General features: G+C 37.2%; 1 protein-coding gene across 1 annotated transcript; it reads left to right on the top strand.

Moving 5' to 3' along the window:
* The first annotated feature begins 17,193 nt into the window (after positions 1-17,193).
* Positions 17,194-21,160, top strand: LOC145807061 (zinc finger BED domain-containing protein RICESLEEPER 2-like). Its single transcript, XM_082904978.1, has 6 exons — positions 17,194-17,295; positions 18,969-19,061; positions 19,292-19,809; positions 19,921-20,848; positions 20,959-21,031; positions 21,123-21,160. The coding sequence occupies exons 1-6, from the start codon at positions 17,194-17,196 to the stop codon at positions 21,158-21,160; spliced, it is 1,752 nt and encodes a 583-aa protein (XP_082761104.1).
* Positions 21,161-22,127: the final 967 nt, after the last annotated feature.

The following is a 22,127-nucleotide window of genomic DNA, read 5'->3' as shown; positions in this document are numbered from 1 at the left end:
ACAAGTTCGATGAACCTCGGGGGATATCGGAGCCTTCTGAAGCTATGGTTCCCAGACTACCTTGCAAAAGAGAAAACAGACAGCATCTCAGCCTGATTCCACCTGAATAGATATGAGCCTATTTGAATGAGTGTGCTCTCGACTGAATTCTGCCCTAAAATTCTGCCCTAAACTGAGTCTGATACCCACGAGTAAAGCTGACTCCCAAATACTGATAGTAATGCCCGCAGGCCTGATGCCAAAATTCGCAAACTGGTGCCCGCAGGCCTGATGCCCAAACTCATATACTGATACATGCATTCCTGTAGAGACGCACTCTAAAGCACATAACAGATAAGTGAGAGCCAAAACACCCCTATGTTGGGGTAGGGTTTCCCTGTCCTATTTTGTCAGGAGCTAGGGTTTCATTACGCACACAGCGGCTTCAAACAACCTATAAACGGGTAAGCAACCTGTCCTAGTTTGGAATGGTCACTATGGATCCGAATATGCACTAGGTCGAATGGTCAAAGAGGGTGCCTCGGTAAAACCGGGGTTTGTGTTCCCATACTGGCAGAGCCCACAACCGGTCAGCCTTATGGTCATGCCTTGACAAGACAAGCCTCCGGCAAACCGTTCAGGAATAGCAGATAGCAAACACGGTGTCCTAGGCGCACCAATGCAAATGTAATGCAAAGAAACACACAAGTGTAGTCAAAAACAGATATCATGAGTTCGAGTCAAGTTCTCTAAATCCCCAGCAGAGTCGCCAGAAACTGTAGACGTCCCCCGAACGCCCCGGGAGGGTTAGTCCCGTTCTGTTCATTTAGGGTCACTACAGCTCGGACTCTCAAAATGTCACGGTTCTAAGTCTGAACCAAAGAGTCCAAATCCGGCAAATCGTTTTAGGAAAACTGATTTTTGAAAGAAGTGCCAAACATGGACTGCTTTGCCAGATACAGAGTCGCCACCTAAATATTTTATTTTGGGAAATTTAGGAAACCCTGACTCGGTGCCAAAAGGCCACGTGTCCGTCATCACCAAAGTTGCCTCGGCTCGGGAACTTGGGTACGATTGGGGAAGGTCACTTCGTGAGCACCCCTACTCGCCCGGTCATAGACCGGCCTCTACTAACCATGATATCGATTTTTGAAAACATTGCGAATTCTTATTCCGGTTTATTAGCCTAGGTTACTATGTGATGCTCACAGCATATAAGTATAGACCGGGTCGCCCGAATTGGAACAAAACATTTCATGCTTGCCTTTTAAAGGAAGTTTTGCTACCCGCAGGTAGGCTTTAAACATTTTGATGATTTATTCCAATCCAGAAAACCCAACCTTCATCCACAGGCATTCAGGCAGTTATATCAGATAAGCACATAGCCTCATGGTAAACATGCTATTCATGGCAACACTCACACGCATGCAAGGATGCTAAAGCATAAAGCTTACCGGGTACTCCAAGCCAAAACAGAGAATTACATTAGAAATCATGCATGAATCCTAAGTATACAGAAATGCCTAATGCAACACATACAAAAATGCAACTATGGCAGGCTCGGCTATTCTAAGATGGTATAGGAAATGCTACAACTACCATGTATTCAATTTGGAATTGAAAGTACGATGCAGTTAGTATGGTGCGCCGAGCCCGGTGCATGCAATACAGATGAATGATGCAAACATGCTGTCATACCGTATGCTAATTTAAATATGCCCTAATCTAAACATCATAAGCGGATAAATAAAAGGGAGAAAGACGTGGGGTTGGAAGACATACATCACACTCACGCACACTTATTACAGTTGTGTCCTCACTCGGAGGATCCGAATAAATAATACAGTCCGAATATTACAGTCCCCAAAATAAAAGAATATTACAGAATTCTAATTAATTAATGAATTAACTAGAAAGCAAATAAACTGGCGTACAAGCCAGGGACTGCCTTGCTTCTGATGGATGATGCATGTCCGGATTGTCTTGCGCGGAAATCCACCGGAATGCCCCAATTAGCCTCTGTTTACACCTGTTTCTTGAAATGCGTGCCAAGCCTTGAAAAGTTGCTGATTCTGCGTTTTGCTGCAACAGAGAGCGAGAAAGGGGCATAGCAATGTATTTGCACAAATATATGCATGTCTCGATCCTCGTGCCACCAATCACGCATACCGAGGCATGATGGTCGAGGAGTCGAAATGCACAACTCAATATAGGATGAATGCACATGAAATTACAGCTAAAACCTAACCCCATCATGGATAATCCGGAGTGTCGGTGACTGGGGAATTGAGACACATTCCGTCACTCGGAGTACGAAATGTACCTCGTTTCCCGTACCCGAGCTAACTCCTATTCCGGACACGATGCAATATGCATGATATGCATGAAATGCAACTGGGATATAATCCTAACATTCAGAACGCTAAAAATGAGGTGCCTCGAAATGCGTGCACACGGGCACGCAAACCGAGGCGATGATAAATGCAATGAAAATGAGATGCCTCGAAATGCGTGCACGCGGGCACGCAAACTGAGGCGATGGCAGATACAATGAAAATGAGGTGCCTCGAAATGCGTGCACACGGGCACGCAAACCGAGGCGATGGCAGATATGATGAAAATGAGGTGCCTCGAAATGCGTGCACACGGGCACGCAAACCGAGGCGATGGCAGATATGATGAAAATGAGGTGCCTCGAAATGCGTGCACACGGGCACGCAAACCGAGGCGATGACAGATATGATGAAATGATAAATGGGCTTATACCAACATGAGTGAGCCTCAGCCACACTCACATCGGATGCCGTCGGATAAAAATAAAGTGCCTCGAAATGCGTGCACACGGGCACGCAAACCGAGGCGATGCTAAAATGACATGGCAATGACAAATGGGCTTATACCAACATGAGTGAGCCTCAGCCACACTCACATCGGATGCCGTCGGATAAAAAATAGAGTGCCTCGAAATGCGTGCACACGGGCACGCAAACCGAGGCAGTGATAAAATGACATGGCAATGACAAATGGGCTTATACCAACATGAGTGGGCCTCAGCCACACTTACATGGGATGCCAATGGCAGAAAATGAAGTGCCTCGAAATGCGTGCACACGGGCACGCAAACCGAGGCGATGCTAAAATGTGATGAAATATGGCCAAAATGATATGCAAGCATGCCAATGGAATTTCAGCAACGAAATATGGGGAAAACAGTCCCGAAATGAAGCGAAATGACATGAAATGCAAGGAAAAGTCCCGAAATGCAACATTAAGCACCCGAAATGGCCTATAGCCATGCTATCCGTGCACAATATGGACATGCAATGTAAAGACAGAAGCTAGACAGTCCCAAGAGATGCACTTTCACAGTTATGAACAAGGCCAAACAGCAAGCATAGATAAGGGAAACATAGCATGCAAGAATGGGGGCCAAAAGAGGGGTAAAGAAGCAAGTGGTATAAGCAAAACTCAAACTGAAAAATTTCCTTCTACAATACTGAAGATGGACCAAAAATATGAACATTTACAGTATATGGCAGTCTCAAAATCAGTATACAAATATGCTAAAAATGTGATGTAAAATGAAGCTCAAAAGGTGCTAAAACATGAAGTATACAAAATAATCACCAAACAGGAAAAAAGTGTGAATGAAACATGAAGTATAGGCCAAAACAAGACCACTTTAAGTTCGGACCAAGGTCCAAAAACAGAAGCAAAGAGGGCTATCAATTTATACAAAAATGGGGCCAAATAGGGGATATAACTACAAGTGACATATGGAAACACCAAACAATGTTGAGCCCTTCTCCAATGTTGAAGAGGGGCTCAAAATATGCCTCAAATCAGTTTACAACATGCTCGAAAATAAATTACTCATAGGTCAAAAATAGCATGCAAAATTGTGACATACAAGATGGTCAATGAAGCAAGTGTACTATGGAGGGCTCAAACAGGGTTGAGCCCTTGATGAGAAGTGAAGATGAGCTCAAAATATGGCCCTCTTCAGTTACGGCCGAAGCTCAACACAAAAAGCATGCATGGCTTACATATTGATTAAGAAAAAGGGTCAAAAGGGTAAAAGTGTAACTTACCCTTGAAGATCTAGACTTTGGTTGCTTCTTGGATGGATTTGCTGCTCCTTTGGCCTTCAAGAACCCTTCTTTGTTGCTGGAAATGAGATAGTGGTGGTAGGGCTTGGTGGTGTAGAAGAAATGAAGGTTAAGGAGTTAGGATTTTTTGAAGTTTTGAGAGTTATAACAATGGAGTTTAGGGTTGAGCCTTGGAGATGAATTTTTCTAACCCTTGTAGAGAAGGCCACCAGCTCATTATAAGGATCAAAGAGGGGTTGTAAAAGGGGGGTGCAAAGGAGAGCATAACTCTCTCCCGAAATATCCCCCGGATACAGAAAATATCTGGGGGATATTGCCTCACAGCTGGAAGGGGCACAGTGAGGAGAGCACGGCCGGCCGCTCACTTTTGCTGGAGGTGGCCGGCCGGCCACACCCCCTAGCCGGCCGGCTAGGGGTCAAAAGGGTCAACCATATTTTCTGGCCGGCCAGGTATTGGGGAGGTAGCCCTATGTGTGTACAACACAACCATGTAATTGAAATTCCAAGAAAGTGGGCCCAAGGGGTTCAACAATGGCTCGGAAAGAGGGGGGTCAAAAGGGTCAAGTTGACTTACTGGCCGGCCATGAACTTTTAGGGGCCTCTCAGGTGTGTACATCACAGATATGTGGTTCAAAGTTCGAGAAAAAAGGTCCAAGGGGTTCAACATTAGCCCGGAAGAAAGGGGTCAAAAGGGTCAGGTGACCTTAATGGCCGGCCATGAACTTTTAGGGGCCTCTCTGATGTGTAGATCACAGATATGTGGTCGAAAGTTGGCAACGCTAGCTCTAAGGTATTCAACATTAGCCCGAAAGTGCGAAAAACGGGCGCCGGGAGGCTCGGGAGGAGAGATAACTGGCTGTCGCAACAATTGCTGGCCTCCCACCCTTCAATGACCTTCCCTGTGATAAAACAGAGGTACCTGCCAAAAATGAGCGAAAACCGTTGCAAAACGAAAGTTCCGGAGCCAAAACACGCAGTTCGGGGTCTCGGAAATGGGCTGTTAAGCACCGAAAATTGTATTTGACCTCGAAGTGGGTGTCTCAGCCCTCAGTGTCCCTCAAAATGTATGAAATAAGATGTATGCCAAAAATCAGAGCAATAGGAGATGGTTAAGCGGTCCCGAACCGAGGCACACGGCCTGACGGCTCCGAAAACCGGGAACCGGACTCCGAAATGGGCAAAATGGCCTACGGCCACCAAATGTAGCCTACGGATACTGAGAGATGGTCTACGGGACCTCTCTCTCCCCTCAGGAAAAGAAACAGAGAAAACCGAGTCTGGTTCGCAAACCGAGACAAGGCACAGAAAAGGGTTCGGGAGTCCGGAGGCAGGGCTTACGGCCGCGACCCTGAAACTTCTGAACGAGCACACTATACAACATCACCAAGCGCTCAATCGGTGACGTCTGAGTCTTAAGGTCGGTCAAAAATGGGGTGTCTACAGAAGTGTTTGAATGTTTTTGGAATGAGTCAATATCTTGGAGGGGTAACTCGTATGTGCTTTATGTGACTATGTGCTAATATGGTTTGCCTTATGTGATGTAGATACATGTGTAGGTTTATATTTAAGCCGTATGCAACATGTTAGAACTAGTGTGGAGTACTTACTTCTGAGCTAAATTCTGTCTCTTATATAAGGTGTCATAAAGCAGGAGAGGTCGTAATAGAGGCAATTGGGGTGGTCGGGATGTTCTCATGTAGGAAGATACCTTTTCCCCAAGAAAAATGTGTAAGCTAGAGTAATATGGCCGGGATGATTGGTGAAGATGTTGTGGAAATAGTATTGAAGCATAAGTTAACCGATTTGTATGATTGTGGGTGTAAATGTGACCTTAAAATAGTAGCGTTTGTGTTGTGTAGCGACTGGTTTGTTGTTATGAGGAGTTCATTATTTTTCAATTTTATATCAAGTTTGTAGAAGTAGACTAGATGAAAAAAAATATTTAGAAGTAGAGTGAGTTAGAGATTAACCTTATCCTAATAGTTTGGTTTGGTTGTGACTTTAATAATGATTAAAGTAATCTAAGATAATATGCTTTGGATTGTTGACATTAGAATACATAAAACTAGTTCAAAATTTTCTTGGGATAGACGAAGTTAGTTGTAATTGGATTGTTTTACTTGCTTGATGGACTACTTGTGAGGTTAGTGCTGGGCCCTAGGCCAATTATTTTGTATGTGTTTGGGAATAAACGTAGTCTTAGCATGATAGAAATTATATCATGTAGTAAGAGATGTGTTTCTTAGAGAGTTTGTGGGTGTTTGGGAAGTGGGTTTTTATGTATGTTTTTTTAGTTGTAGGATATTATTGGAGAAATTTTTTTTCGTGTTTGGGAAGATAGTTAGTTTTTTTTGTGGTTGTATGTGATGTTTGTGAGAGAAAAGGTGAAATAATTATGGGGTTGAATGTGATATTTTGTTTGGATGTGTTTTTTTTTTGATTTTGCAAAAAGTTTGTCTTTCAGTGGAAAAAATCAAAAAAATCCCAAACCCAAGTTCCCAAACACCACCTTTGTTTTATTCATAATTGTGCTGCAAATCCTAAGAGTGAAAATGAGATAAATAATTTTGAGATAGATTGGAATGAGATTAAGTTTGATTTGGATTACGCCATTTGATGGGATTACTAGTAGTAACAACATTGACTCGTGAGTCGATATTTTAGAACATGTAAGCGAGTTCCGAGTGCCTTCGAGATTGGTGGAGTCTATTGTCTTAGAGTTAGTTGTTGATATTCTTGAGTGCAATAAATGAGTGTTGAGGGGCATGATGTGATGGATGTTGTGGAGTTATGTTAGCAACCAATGTTTTTAGAGAAAATTTTTAAGATTACTTTGTGAGGATATTATAATTCTAAATTAGGTGCTTTAGGATAATTAGTATGGTGGTAATTTCAGTATTTCCATGGGAATTTATGCTTGACCCATCGAGAGTGATTGATGTTAACTTTTATAGTTACTTTTATGTATGAGTTAGAAATTGTGAAGATGGACGGTATATGAGAGTGTTTTGAGTTAAATTTGTTGTGTGTCGTGATGGTGTGGTTCATGTAATGGACATAGAGATTATTTTGTATCCTTTGTCCTTTAGCTACAAGATTGTTTTGTATTCTTGGAGTAAGAGTTGTGAATTCCTTATATTGATCCTTTGTTTTGTTATAAGTGTGGTAAGAATTTGTTGTTGGTATGTTGGTCTAATATTACCATTGAGTTGAATTTGATGAGTGTATTTGACCTTAAGTGGTAAGTGTTTTCTTAATTAAAATGTATTTAGTTTTGCCTAATAGAGGATGATTCCTTATTTTAATTTTGTTTCATTGTGTTTTGTGGTGATATTACCTTAGAAGAAGTTATTTGGCAGACCCCTCATCGGGGAATAAATTGGTATGAAGTACTTTCGTTATTTTGTTAGTCTTGGAAATTGTTATGGAATGACTATTGTTGACATATAATTTTTTTTTTTAGAGTGAATGAGTAGCATCATAACTTGTGGTTATATCTTTTAGAATTTGGGTAGAAGCGAGCTGACTAGAGACTTCAAAGGAGATTTAAAAGTCACTACAACTATGAGTATTTGTTGGGGGTACCTTAGTATTGTTAGAATGTGTATCTAGTCTTGATGAATTCTATGTGGACTCGAAGTGCATTGTGTGAGCGTTTGGGTAAATTCTATGTTGGAGTGAAATTGTGTGGGTGGATGTAGACAAGTTTGCGTAAACTGTTAGTTGGTTCATCGAGTGAAAGAAATAGAGTGGATAGGTAAAAATAATACAGAAATTGCTTGGTTGGGTAATTAAAGTTATGGCTGAGAATTTTCGAGTAGTGTGTTTGGCATGATTGCATTATGTTTTATAAGGGTTGGTGTTTCTTGTTGTTCAAGTGAAGCAGTTGAGGCTAAGGTGATCTGTGAATTTTGTTTTTAGAATAATTCAGGGAAGAATATGATTGTATTAGGGAATGAGTGGAGGTTCTTATGGGATGAAATATTTGAAGTCATTGTTTGTGATAGTGTTATTCAATTGGGTAACCGCGTATGAATTCATTTTAATATTGAGATGAGTTAGTTGTCATGTGACGGTTGTGATTACCAAATATATCATCATTAAATTGTGTCTTTAAAGGGAGGGTGCTCTCATTGGTTAAGAGTCTTGAGATAATCACTTTGGATGGATATTAAGTAAATTATTGCACTAGATTAAAAAAAAAAAAAAAATTGTTTGTGGTGAGTCATCCTTAATGGTGTGTAATATTTGAATACTTTTCTGAGTGCTCTTCAAAGTAATAGGATTCTTTTGTTGCTGTGACCTGTTGAGTTAGTTGTGTGGAGTAAGCAAATTTTTTGGGTGTATTTGAACATGTTCAAGTGAGATTGCGAGTTCGATAGATTTTGATTAACCCCTTATATTTTGCAAGAATCACCTACATTTTCCCTTCCATTATAAATTGTGTGTTGAAATTCTAATACGAGTGGTTTTAAGTTGAGAGATGGCTTCTTTGGAATAATGTATCTTAATATCATGGATAGCTGGTGGGTGTAGAAATTTTGTTTTTGACTCTATTGAAAATTTGTTACTTCATATTGGTAAAATAATTTTGCGGATGTAATTAGAATGAGATGTTATCACGATTGTAGGGCCAATTGGATTAGACCATTCGTCATTCTTGTTTGATTCAAGCGATAAAAAATATTAGTACCATCATTGAGGAGTTATTGTTGTGTTTATAGCTCTATGATTAAAGTGAGTTTGAGAGTTTCGATTTCGGTTACGGTGTCTTTTACTATGGAAGGTAAGAGAGCGTTAAATTCTTGAGAGTGAGCTTAGTACGCGTTTGGGGTATTGAAAGAATGTCTTAATGTGAAAATGGCTATTGAGAGTTTAAGGCTCAAGTGATTTTGTTAAGAGTATTTTCCATTATTTTTTTTATCAAGGCGAATTTCAAGGACGCAATTCCTTAAGGGGGAAGGTTGTAACGAGTTGAATCAAATTGAATTTTTCCCTTATTATTATTGTTGTGGTGTCGTGAACCATTCTATTTAAATTAGTGAAAATAAATTGAATTACTTCTTGATTTCGATTTCGTAAGGCTCGCTTGGCAAAATTATTTTTTTTAGTTTTAGTTATAATGATTCTTGGGTCCTGAGTAATAAATGAGATATAAATTCAATTTTTGGGTTTTATTTGATTAGCTCATACTTAATCATTTTGGTTCATATTTAATTATGTGAATGGTGGGGACCACCTTAAGTCATTTAAAATTTATTTATATTTTAACCTCAGTTGGAGATTTATTTTAAATTATTAAATTTCATTCATTTTGGACCTAATTGATTGAATCATGACTCGTTTGTAGCCATGTATTATTGTTGTTATTGTTATTATTATTTATTTTATAATCTTGAGAGAATTACAAATATTTATGGTGTGCACCATCACTTGAAATATATTTTGCGGTGAGAAAATATTATATTCTTTTTGTCATTAATGATATTGAAATATACTTGTAATTTATATATATATATATATATATAGATATTTGTATTGATTTGAAAAGAAGAAGAAGAAAAAAAAAAAAAACAATTTTGAAAGCAACACGTGGGCCTTCTCTCTTTCTCCTCCCTTACTTTCTTCTTCTTTTCTTCTTAGCAGGCAAAACACTTTCCCTATTTTTCTTCTTTCTCTCTCTTAGGTCTCTCTTTCTCGGCTCTCGATTCTCTCTCTCTGAATTTTTTTTTTTTGGTTACATTTATCATATAAAATCTTTGATCTACCGAAATCTCTTAGGTTTTAGACCATAGTTTTTAAGATCAAAGTGAAGAGCTTGGTGAGAGTAACGTTTTGACTAGTGGAGATCGAAATCCCAACAAAGTCGAAAATTGGGGTTTTTGCTTGTTTCCTCTTCTAGCTTGAGGTAGGGATTTTTCCTACACTTCTTTATGCACTTTTACTTAATTATATGGAGTTTAGAGTTGTATATAATTTAATTAGAATTTTTGAAAAATTTGTGATTTATTTGTTTAAAAGAGAAATTTTGAGACAAATAAAGAGTTGATGCCCAAATTGCGAAAGTGTAACTTGGAATATGTTTGTAAGGTTATAAAAGAGCTATGTTTTAAATTTGAACAAAAACGGACTTCGACTCAATCGATTTTGAAATTTTTACCGGTTTGTGACCAAAAGAGTATTTTTAAAGAAAATAAAGGAAATGTGTTTAACTTTTGGGACTTTTGATCAAAATAGGATGTCATAGTTGAATAATGCTTGGAGAATGAGTTTGGAAAGAAAATGATGTTTTCTTGGGCATTGACGGTATTATTTTGCTTACTGTATCTGGTGGAATAAAACCGACACTGTTAGAAATGGACCTTAAAAGGTTACTGGACATGGTTGTGATATGAAAACTAGTGTGGTTGTTCATATTTGATGAGATGTGGAATAGATTGTATTTATCGAATTTTTTTTTGAAATTTAATTGTTTAAATATCTGTTTAGAAATATCTGTTTTGGGCTATCGGTGGAGGATAGCCATGATTGTTGTAGAAATGTATGAGACTTAGGTAAATTGAACCACATTCCTTATTTGTTGCATTGGACATTGCATTACATTCATTTCATTGGAAATGTATCTGGTTTTTTTGAGAAATGTTTGGAAGTATATCTGTTTGCGAAAAGATAAATACTTGGTGAATCTGGGTATGAGGTGTAGAACCGTGCGGTTAAAAATGACAGTGGTAATGCATTAGGGCCTACTTGCAAACACTCACGTAGAGATTCATAGAGCCTGTATTCATGTAACAGATATGGTTTAAAATGGAAATGGTTTTATATCTATTGTTGCATCTCAGCATTGCATGCTTTATAAAAAGAGAGATAAATTGTTTTATCATGAGCATGGCATGAGCATACTCCTCTTTAGTCTTGTCATGGTTCATATGTTGTGTAGTATATCCCTACTGGGCTGTGTCTCACCCTATAAGGGAAACCATTTCAGGTACATGTGTTATGTCTCCACCAAGGCATTGACTTAGGAGGACTCGGAGTTGAAGCTTCATTTTTGTTTTATTGTTATTTGTTGAATGTAAACCCAGGGCTGTATTTGTATTGAGTTGAAACTCCATTGTGTGTAACCAAGAATGTTCTTGGATAAATTTGTAAGGCCGTAGGGCACTTATTATCTGGTTGGCTTCCATTTCGTATTTGTTATAAAATGTATACTTGGGATTGGAACTAGGCCATTGAGATGTGAATAGCATGTATTTGGCATTTGGGATTTAATGGAAATGGATGTATGAAATAGTTAGCTATACATATGTATTTGTCTATCAGGTGGATTTTGTAGCATAAATAGATATACCCTGCCCAATTTTCAGGGCGTTACACCTTCTCTCCAGTATTATTTTCCATATTAGTTTTTTAGAAAGATTTAAAAGACTACAGAACATAACTCTAATTCGCTGGGCAGATTGTTTGTTGTGCTACTACAATTTGTATTCTTGATCATTATATCCTGAGAGATAGACATCATTAATCCGTGAGTACCCGTATGGCGGTAAATCTGTTTTTAGGACAAAGTGTTATACACTTTGTTAATCTTTTTTAGTAAGTAAACTTTGTAAGCAAATTTAATTTATTTGTTTGATTTATTTCTATTTTTCATATTGTACACATAAAATTATTCCAATAGAACATTAAAATCTTTTTCAAAACATCATGATGTTTTCAAACGAAACAGGTTTCAAATGGGTTTTAATGTTTTAAAAAACAAAATAGGAAAAATATATAAAGCATGACCAAAAACTAAAATAGAAATCAAAAGGATTTAAAAAGTGTTCAAAAAATTAGGAATTTGTGTCAAAAATAGGGATTTTTTAATAAAAAAATAAAAAATAGGCTTCGTTTAAAAAATAAAAAATAAAAGTTTTAAAATAAAAAATTAGTGATGAAATTTACTTGGTGTTACCGAGAGTCTTTGCTCCAAAATTTCAACTGAATAATAGATGATAATGATGGTGAATCATGTGACACGGACGAGAGTGATTTCACCTTAATAAATAAGAAATTCTAAAGTCTTTGAAGTGGTTTGAAGTGGAGAAGAGAGAGAGAAAGTGTTTTCACCGTTTGGGAAAAAATGAGGGAAGGCAAAAAAAAATTGTCATTTTGTTATATTAGTATAATTGTCCGTGTTATGTATGGGTATAAATAAATAAATAATCAAAAATTAATTTTTAAATTAAATAATAATTTAAAAAATTTATCTATAACATTTAGCAAAAATGATTTAAAATGATTTAAAGTTTATTCATTTTTATTACAGTTATATATAAGAGATTTTTTTTTATTCTTATGTCATTAATTATGTGTTATAAATTTTTAATAACAAGTATATGTCATAATTTAAGTGGTAAAAATTAAAAAATAAATCACAAAATTATATTTATGATAAAATATAAATACATTTCGTCTTATGAGTTTTGCAAATTTAATTTATTATACGATAGTGGTAAATTACATTTGTCAATATAGTATTTTTTTTCAAGTTTTGTGAAGCCTAAAAATTATAATTTGTCTTATGTTATAAGATTTACATAAAAATGAATTAGGATTCAAGGAGACTTATTTATAAGTCCTATTTCGGACACTTATGCTATGTTAAGTCCTAAGTAAAAACTTATATTCTCATAAGTCCTATAGGAAGTTACTTGACACATTTACCCTTAATAGTAGATGTTAATATCATATCCATATACATTAATTTTGAAATTCAAAAAACACGTTATTTGTGGAAATCAAAGGATCGGTTTGGCAAAATTGTAGGGGTTAAAAAGAAGTAGATATGTTTTGTGCCTCTACGCTAATGTAAATGGCTGGTTCAGTTGTTAACAGTTCGAAACTCACCACGAACAGGAGAAGGGGCGCGATTCGACGGAGACGTTCAAGGGGAAGGTGATAACAGTTACCGTTTACGGTGAGAAGGAGGAATGATGACTCCGAAATGTAAGTGTGGATTTGCCCCTGTTTCGCAATGTTAATTTATTTGATTTTTATTAACAACCCAAAATTAGGGTTTATGTGACTTTCAGTCATAATCTGCTTTGTTATTTGTATGTTTTGTGAGAATTGTGATAAATAATTGATTTTATAGTTTCTGAATTGGAAATAGTATATGTGTTGGGGTTGTACGATGGAGGTTCTGCGGGTTGACTAGTGTGGGTGATTTATGCTTGATTCGTTGTTGTATTGGGTTTGTTAGACTATTTTGGGGGCCACAGTCACATTCATTAATTGATTTTATTTGTTTTTTTTTTCTCGATCCGAGCATAGTATTGGGTTTGGTAGACTATTTTGGGGGTTTCTCGTTGTGGTACGATGTCGTTTGGTTTGCGCCTTAATTTTTAAAACCAATTGTTGATTGTGAATGGTGCCACATCTTGGTGTTGTGTGTTGTACAGTTAATGAATGTGATTGTGGCCCAATATGAAATTAGTGTCGAATGTGAGTGGAAGCACATGTAAGTTGGACTGTGTGTACAGTGCCACATTGTGGTACGATGTCGTTTGGTTGTTTTCACTCAGATATACAAGTAAGTTGACAGACGTGGCTGGCGCCACGTCCTATTTTGATCTGCTTACATGTTTGTGAATTTGTCAAATATTCGAGTGACAGTGTTTGTAGATTGTGGCATGGAGAGAAACAAAAACTGTAACATAATTTGTATTGTGTGGTTGTGATTTGATGTAAGCATATGAAGAGGTTACGTTTGTTTTGATAGTAGTTTTCGTTGACAAGCTTCACGTAACACATCATCTTTATTTTTTGAATCATGGTCGTGCATGTGGGTGCGAAATTAGTTTTAAATTACTAAGTTGTGTGATAGAAAATTTCGTTATAATGTTTTTTGGGAATTTTCGGGGCGAAGATTACATGTTTGAACTGTGAATGTGACATTAGTCACAGTTACGTCAAGTACTTCTCAGTCACATTTGGAACCATGGCCGTGAATGTGTGTGTGTAATTTGTCACAGTTACGTCAAGTACTTCTCAGTCACATTTGAAACCATGGCCGTGAATGTGTGCGCGTAATTTGTTACAGTTACGTCAAGTACTTCTCAGTCACATTTGAAATCATGGCCGTGAATGTGTGTGCGTAATTTGTCACAGTTACGTCAAGTACTTCTTAGTCACATTTGAAACCATGGCCGTGGATGGGTGCGCGTAATTTGTCACAGTTACGTCAAGTACTTTTCAGTCACATTTGAAACCATGGCCGTGAATGTGTGTGCGTAATTTGTCACAGTTATGTCAAGTACTTTTCAGACACACTAGTCACATCACGAACATACTGACATGCAATGTTACGTATTGCTATTGAATTACATATTCACATTCGTTTTCAGTGGCATCTTGCTTGTATATGAAATGTGAAATTTTCACTGGGATCTTGCTTGTACTTTTCATTAGCTGGCATGTCTGACATTAGTCACAGTTACGTCAAGTACTTCTCAGTCACATTTGAAACCATGGCTGTGAATGTGGGTGCGTAATTTGTCACAGTTACGTCAAGTACTTCTCAGTCACGCTAGTCACATCACGAACATACTGACATGCAATGTTACGTATTGCTATTAAATTACATATTCACATACATTATCAGTGGGATCTTGCTTGTATATGAAATGTGAATTTTTGGTGGCATTTTTTTTCAGGAGGCACAATTAAAGGTACACCACAGAAAGGCTGTAAGGCAAAAGTGAGCAGCAGTGAAGGGACTACAACTGGTAAAAGACGGCGGTCTCAAACTCCGTCACAGAATGTGAACGCATTAGGGCAAAGTAATGCCCGAAAAGGAAAGAAACTGAAATATGAGCCTCAACAACGACTGAACAAACAACCAACATTTTGCTACCATTCCAACATTGTTGGAATTGTGAAGCTGGTGGCAGCATCAAAACTGAAAGACGAGCATTTGCAACATCTTCAGAAAACACCGTTCTGGTTACTGTTGGATACGATGCGAAAAACCGATCTAAACCAACATGAATTCCAAAAATGCGATGACATTGTGATGAGGATCATTCAGACATTTGTTCCAGAGAAGTCGGCTTTCATGATTGGTGGTAAACACATTGAGTTGACGAGCATCGATATGCAACTAATATTTGGAATTCAGGGTGGTAAGAAGAGTTTAGATGTGTCACATGGGCCAAGACTCCCGATTGACTTCATCCAACGAAGGTGTCCCAAAATGGCACACATAAACTTCAAGACCATTAAGGAACTGTTAATGGATGCATTACTCAGGAACACTACTTAGGATCACCAGGATGTAGCAAAGTTACTGTGTTTGTACTTGTGTGGGAAGTTATTCTTTGCTACTTCAGGCGAGACCGTGGGATGGGGGTTCGTCCGGGTTGTAGAGGATCTAGAGAACATGAAGGCATATGATTGGGCTGGAGCAATCTGCACAACTTTGATGGAGTCAATTAAGGGATTTTACTCTAAGCCTGACAAAGTTACTGGATGTGTTACTGCCCTACTTGTAAGTGCTCTGTTTTTTTGTTTTTCCCACAATATAATTTTGATTTTGTTTGGTAGCTTTGGCATGTGTATTTGTTTTGAAAAACTTTTACAGCTAATGTTTTTAACCCATGGTCACACAGTTTTGGATATGTGAGCACACCAACTTGATACAATCAGATCGTGGAGATGGATTTCTGAGGTTTATGAAATGGAATATCAGCAAGTTGGTCACAAAGATAAGAGCAGTGGACATTGAGCAGCCAAATGATGTTGAAGGATGATTTTCTGTACCGTTAGAGTAAATATTAGATGTGCCAATTTACTATTTTTGATTTTCTATTTTTAAATTGTTTGCAAGTTGTGATAGGAGATCTGCATATCAGTCATTCTGAACGGCGCTTCACGAAGATGAAAGACGTTAAAGAAATTGGAGCAAAGGTCGAATGTTCAAATCGCAGTGGGGTTGGTGTTGAGAGTAATGATCAGTGTGCTCGGTGTGCGTCTATGTCTGAAGAATACCAGAGAGCACTGGTTAAAATTGGTGTGCTTGAGATAGAACTCCAATGTAAATCTGATGTCATATTTGCATTACAGACATAACTGGAAACAATGAGGGTAGCGTACGACGAGAAATGTGGCAAGTTAGAACATGAAATCACAGTGAACAATAAGCAGAAGGAATGTGACATTGAAAGGATGAAGCAGCTAGTGGATGAACTTAATGACAAAAACGTGAAGCTCGTGGAACAGTTGGAGGAGTACGTAGTCCATGAATACACCCATGTAGCTGCTGGTGTACAGGAGATGAAGCAAAGTAATGAGGAAATGTACCACTGTGAGGCAAACGTACTTGCCATTATGCCATTCTCAACATCGTTTCCATCTGATGTGAATGAGAAGACAGAGTTACAAGGGGTGGATACTCATGTGACCCCGATCAACGACATTGGGTAAATGGCATGTGATGTGGATTTAATGGCTGGTATTAATCAAAACACTGGAATAACTGCGTTGCAGAACTCGCTTGTGAGAAACATTAAAAACAAAAATAGAAAGGAGCATAAACTGCCAAAGTATGAATCTCCACTGGTTTTGGGGAGGCAGATGAAACCATCTGATAGTGGTGTGGTCAATGGGAGTAAGTGTGACAGTAAACAAGAAATAGAAGATGAGATCATTGAGGTTAACAACATTGCAGACCCAGATAAGACATTTTCTCGGTTCGACTTGACTAATCGTTTACCAATCTAGAAGTTGTTATCAAAGCAAGAGAAAGACAAGCTTAAAGAAGCATATGAGAAAGGGGGTGACAGGTAGGTTATGCAACTTGCTCTTACCATTATGCATTTGTACATGAATTTATTGTTCAAAAAATGTATTGTAGTGCGCAAGCCTGGACTGGACCGCATGTGTCCAACTTTGTGTCTTTCAATGACATACGGGCGATCGTTAAGGGGCTGACATTACGAGGCAATGTAAGTATGGTATTTCTAATTATTCATCAAACTTCTGAAGCTCCTTCACATAGAATGCAATTTACGTATATGTATACAAGGGAAGGAAAATAAAAATTGTTTTCTTTTTCACGTAGATGATTGATGCCTACGCGGAAATGCTGATGTACGAGCAGCAGATGAAGGGGCCTAAATTTGCGGATGACGAAAAATCATACATTTTCAGCACATTATATTTGGTAAGACATGCAACTGATGAAATGAATATTGTCATTTTTAGTTTGTCATTTTAAATTTCCAAAATGAATCTCTGCAGCCTACGATAAGAGATGTGGCCGAAGATGTACGTGACAGGTACTTGGCATTGCGTGCCCCGCATGCCCTAAAGGCCAGATATATTCAATTCCCAATCCACTTAGATAACCATTGGACACTAATGGTTTATGACACTGAGGAGGGGTTTTGGTTGCATTACAACTCTATGAAACCAAGACATGGGAGGAAAGACAAACATTACTGGGAAGCGTCGTTGCTGCTTAGTAAACATCAATTACTTTCTTGCAGTGTTATTTGTATTTTATTTTGGACAACAATACTAATTATTGTAATATAAATTTGACAATAATGTAGAAATCCTACTTTGAGGATTACATAAATCGCAGATTGAAGGTGGGCACAGTTGAAACACAAGGCTTGGTGAAGGAGCTTCTAGTTAGGGCTGTTCAAAAATCCATTTAAACCGGTAATCCGAACCAAACCAAACTGAATCGTACGGTTTGGTTCGGTTTTATTAAGAACCGGTTCGGTTTCGGTTTAAAAAATATTGAGAACTATAAAAACGGTTCAGTTAACAGATTTTATGAAAAAATCATGGTTCAAACCGAACCGAACCGAATTGAATTTTAAAATATATAGATATATATATATATATGATATTTAATAAACATTAGTTCATAAATTCAACTCACTCACGCCATTCTTGAGAGAGAACTCGAAGGGTCTCGACCGTTTCTTGGCCTTCAGTTCAGATTCGTCTCCTCGATTCCATCTTCGTCTCTTCGTTTCTCTCACACTCTCTTGTTATTTGAATACTACATACTAGTCATGCCATCAACCATCTCTCTCTCTCTCAATCTCATCACAACACTACCTTCCACCATTGTTACTGTGAGGACCTCAAAATCTGGCCAACTATCTCCTTTAGTATATGATCTTGCCACCAACAGCTTTCCAATACCATCGGCTATTCACTCTTGCATAATCGCAGTATGAGATCAGTGAGTAATTTTTTTATTTTTGTGTTAGGATTTTTTTTTCTTAAATATATAAATATATTTTGCTTTCCTGTTCTGATTCAGAAAATAATCCACACCCTTTTTCTGATATCTATTCCTGCCCATATTGGTAACTAACATCCAAAATAGAGAAATTAATATTCAAAACATAACTTGACTGCTAGCTAATCTAACCAACTTAGCTTGCTAACTTGACTGCTAGTAATTAATTTTCAAAACATAACTTGCTAATTGGCAGCTTCTCTTCTATTAGCAGCACTCCTATCATAATACTAACAAGACAAAACAAAGTATGGATGAGATGATTCATATGATACAATATATATATATATATATATATCAATGATTGCATCAATGGGAAACAATAAAGCCAATAAAGACATTTTTTAAAAATTTGTGACAAGCATGATTATTGTCATGATTTAGGTATTTTTTTTATGCACTTTATGTTTATGATTTTATGAAGGGATTTTTTATTTTAGAGATTTTTCAAGCTAAGGAATTTTTGATTTTTTAGAGATTTTTGAAGTTTAGGGATTTTGCTGAGTTAGGGATTTTTTGGGGATTATTATACATTCTGTCATTTGATATATTTGCGTATTTGTGTTTCTTGTTAGATGTCAAGTGTTGAAGAGATTGCAAATCCTGGTAACAGTAGCACCCCTGTGGAGCATAAACTTGATGCTTCTATGTCTTCCTCTAAGACAAAGGTACGCCATCCTAAAGAAAAGAGTCAGAAAGGTTCAGAGGTTTGGCTTCATTTCACAAAAATTTATAAGGAAGGGTACAAGAAACCTGAAGGGGCTAAATGTAATTATTGTCATAACACATATGCATGGTTAAGTGAGAATGGGACTAGTACTTTGAGAAAACATGTTGCTAATTGCTCGAAGTGTCCTTATAATCATGAGATAAAGAAACAAAAAACTTGTCATTTCAGTCAGTTAAAGAAGAAGGTTCTGAAAATAGTCTTGGACTGTGGAAATTTGAACAAGATGCATGCAGAGATGCACTTGCTCAAATGATAGTCAAAGATGAGTTACCTTTTAGGTTTGTTGAGCGTGAAGGTTTTCGTCACTTTTGTAGTGTGATGCAACCTAATTTCAGAAAACTTTTACGCACTACAGTGGTAAGGGATTGTGTGACATTGTTTAGTAATGAGAAAAAGAAATTGAGGAATTTGTTCATGAAATCAAATCAAAGAATTTGTCTCACTACTGATTCATGGACTTCCCTACAAAATGTTTCTTACATGTGCCTCACAGCACATTTCATCGATAAGGACTGGAAATTACACAAAAGAATTATAAGCTTTTGTGTAATATCTAGCCACAAAGGTGAGGCAATTGGGAGGGCAGTAGAGGCATGCTTGATTGATTGGGGTATAGAGAAATTATGCACACTAACTATTGATAATACAAGTGCTAATGATGTTGCACTTGCATATTTGAAGAGAAAGTTCTCTAAAAAGAGTGATGCCTTTATTTTAAAAGGTGAGCTTTTTTCACATGAGGTGTTGTGCCCATATCATTAATTTAATTGTGAAAGATGGCTTGAATGAAATCAAAGGGTCAAAGGGTCGGTAACTCGAATTCATGATGCTGTGAAGTATGTTAGAAGTTCTCCTCAAAGAGAGCAACGTTTTAAGTCATGTGTAGAGAATGAGAGGATTAATCATAAGAGTTCTTTGTGTTTAGATGTTCAAACACGATGGAATTCTACTTTTCTCATGTTAAATACTGCACTCAAGTTTCAAAAAGCTTTTGAAAGATTAGAAGATGAGGATCCACATTTTTGCTTAGAACTTAATGATATACCTCCTACCACCAAAGATTGGGATGATGCTAGGCATTTTACTTCATTTTTGGAAAAATTCTATGATGCCACTATTCATTTGTCTGGTTCTTTGTACGTTACTTCTACTATGTATTTTACTAAAGTTTGTGCAATTGCAGGTTTCTTATCTGAATGTGCAAAGAGTTTGGATCCTTCTTTAAGTGTAATGGCTATGAAAACGAAGAGCAAGTTTGATAAGTATTGGAGAAAAATTGAACAAGTGAACATGTTGTTGTTGATTTCTGTTGTGTTGGATCCCTGTTGTAAGTTGAGATATGTTAGTTTTTGTTACTCTGAACTTCATGAAGCTGCCACTGTGACTAAGCTTACAAAAAAGGTAAGAGAGGCATTGAATCAAATTTATCATGAGTATCAAAAGCTTGAATTTGGAATGTGTTCTTCTTCTAACCAAACTTGTGTTGAAGTTGATCAACTAATTAGTGGAGCAAGTAAACAGTTAATGTCTCTCAAATCAAAGTTTCAAAAACATTTGGCACAAGAAGAATGTGATGGTGGAAAGTCAGAAGTGGATAAATATTTGGAAGATGCTTGTGAAAAGGAAGGCCCAAACTCATATTTTGAAATTTTGAATTGGTGGAAAGTGAATTCCTCTAGATATAAAATTCTTTCTCAAGTTGCCCGGGATATTTTGACCATTCCCGTATCCACTATTGCCTCAGAGGCTGCCTTTAGTATATAGGAGGTCATGTCATTGACCAATTTCGTAGTTCTCTTACTCTCAAGCTTGTAGAATGCTTGATTTGTTTGCAGGATTGGTTGCGTGCTTCACCACTCCCACTTGAAGTAGAAGAAAATATTGCGGACATTGAAGAACTTGAACAAGGTAATATTGATTTGGTATTTTGTTATGAAATTTATTTTGATGTATTGTGCACTTCATTTTAAATTAATGTTATCATTTTTTGCAATTTCAGCTCTAAATGTTGTGTCTCTGAATGTGATTTCTGACTAATAGAGGATGATTTGGCTCTTGAAAAGTTGGAAAAGAGCACTGTTGCTGTGTTGCTGGGTTGCTAATGTTGCTGGTTGCTGTTAATGTTTCCATTTTGTTGCTGCTGGAAACTTGGAATGCTCTCTTTTGTTGCTGTTAAGAGTCTTTTGGCTGCTGTATTTGCATCCATATTGTTTAACTTGTCTTATGTTTTTGTTGTTTTTTATTTGAAAAAGTTTCTATTGACTGTTTACAATGTTTAGAATGTTTTTCAATGCTTTTGGATGATTGGATGATTTCAAATTTCAATGATATGTAATGGTTATTATCATATCAAGTTTTATTTTTATTAATTGGCTTTTTATAATTTTAATGATATTAGGATTTTATCATGGGTTAAATGTAATCAGTTTGAGTAATTATTTTGCTAATATTAACAATTTATTTTTATACATAGAAAATTTTGAAATCGTGAATCAAACCGCAACTGAACCGTTATTTCGGTTTGGTTCTGGTCCGGTTTTACAAGTATAATGGTTTGGTCTGGTTTTCAAAATCCCAGAACCGTTAGGATTGGTTTGGTTCTTAGATTTTCTTAGAACCGAACCAATTCGGGCCGTGTACACCCCTACTTCTAGTGGTTGATTACTGTCCACAACAAAAACCAGACTCATAAGTTTGTTATGTTTCTTTGCAACGTATGCCATCCATGTTTCCGTACATTGCATGTGGCCTATTTTGACATTGTTACTAATGACTTAAATTTTTGTAATAGGAATGATTGTGAAATTATAGTATGCTTCATTATGAAACAACTTGTGCGTCACCTAGATGTTAACAAGTCAATGGGAGGGGAGAGCTGCAAAACAATGCGAGCCGGTATGGTGAAGTCATTTGTGAATGACAAGAGAAGGTCATTTGTGCCTGGCAATTGACTATCTTCTGATGGTGGTATATGGGTGCAGATTTGATATATTGTGTAACGCCC

The sequence above is a fragment of the Camellia sinensis genome, chromosome 14, assembly GCF_055761805.1.
Source record: "Camellia sinensis isolate YWXY chromosome 14, ASM5576180v1, whole genome shotgun sequence".
NCBI classification, from domain to species: Eukaryota; Viridiplantae; Streptophyta; class Magnoliopsida; order Ericales; family Theaceae; genus Camellia; species Camellia sinensis.
The sequence above is the reverse complement of the archived record's forward strand: the minus strand, read 5'-3'. Positions and strand labels throughout refer to the sequence as shown.

Coding starts and splice junctions, on each gene's coding strand:
- LOC145807061 (XM_082904978.1), top strand. CDS start 17,194: ATGATTGATGCCTACGCGGAAATGCTGATGTACGAGCAGCAGATGAAG. Junction 17,296..18,968: donor TTTTCAGCACATTATATTTG/GTAAGACATGCA, acceptor GTTTCTTGTTAG/ATGTCAAGTGTTGAAGAGAT. Junction 19,062..19,291: donor TGTCTTCCTCTAAGACAAAG/GTACGCCATCCT, acceptor TTGTCATTTCAG/TCAGTTAAAGAAGAAGGTTC.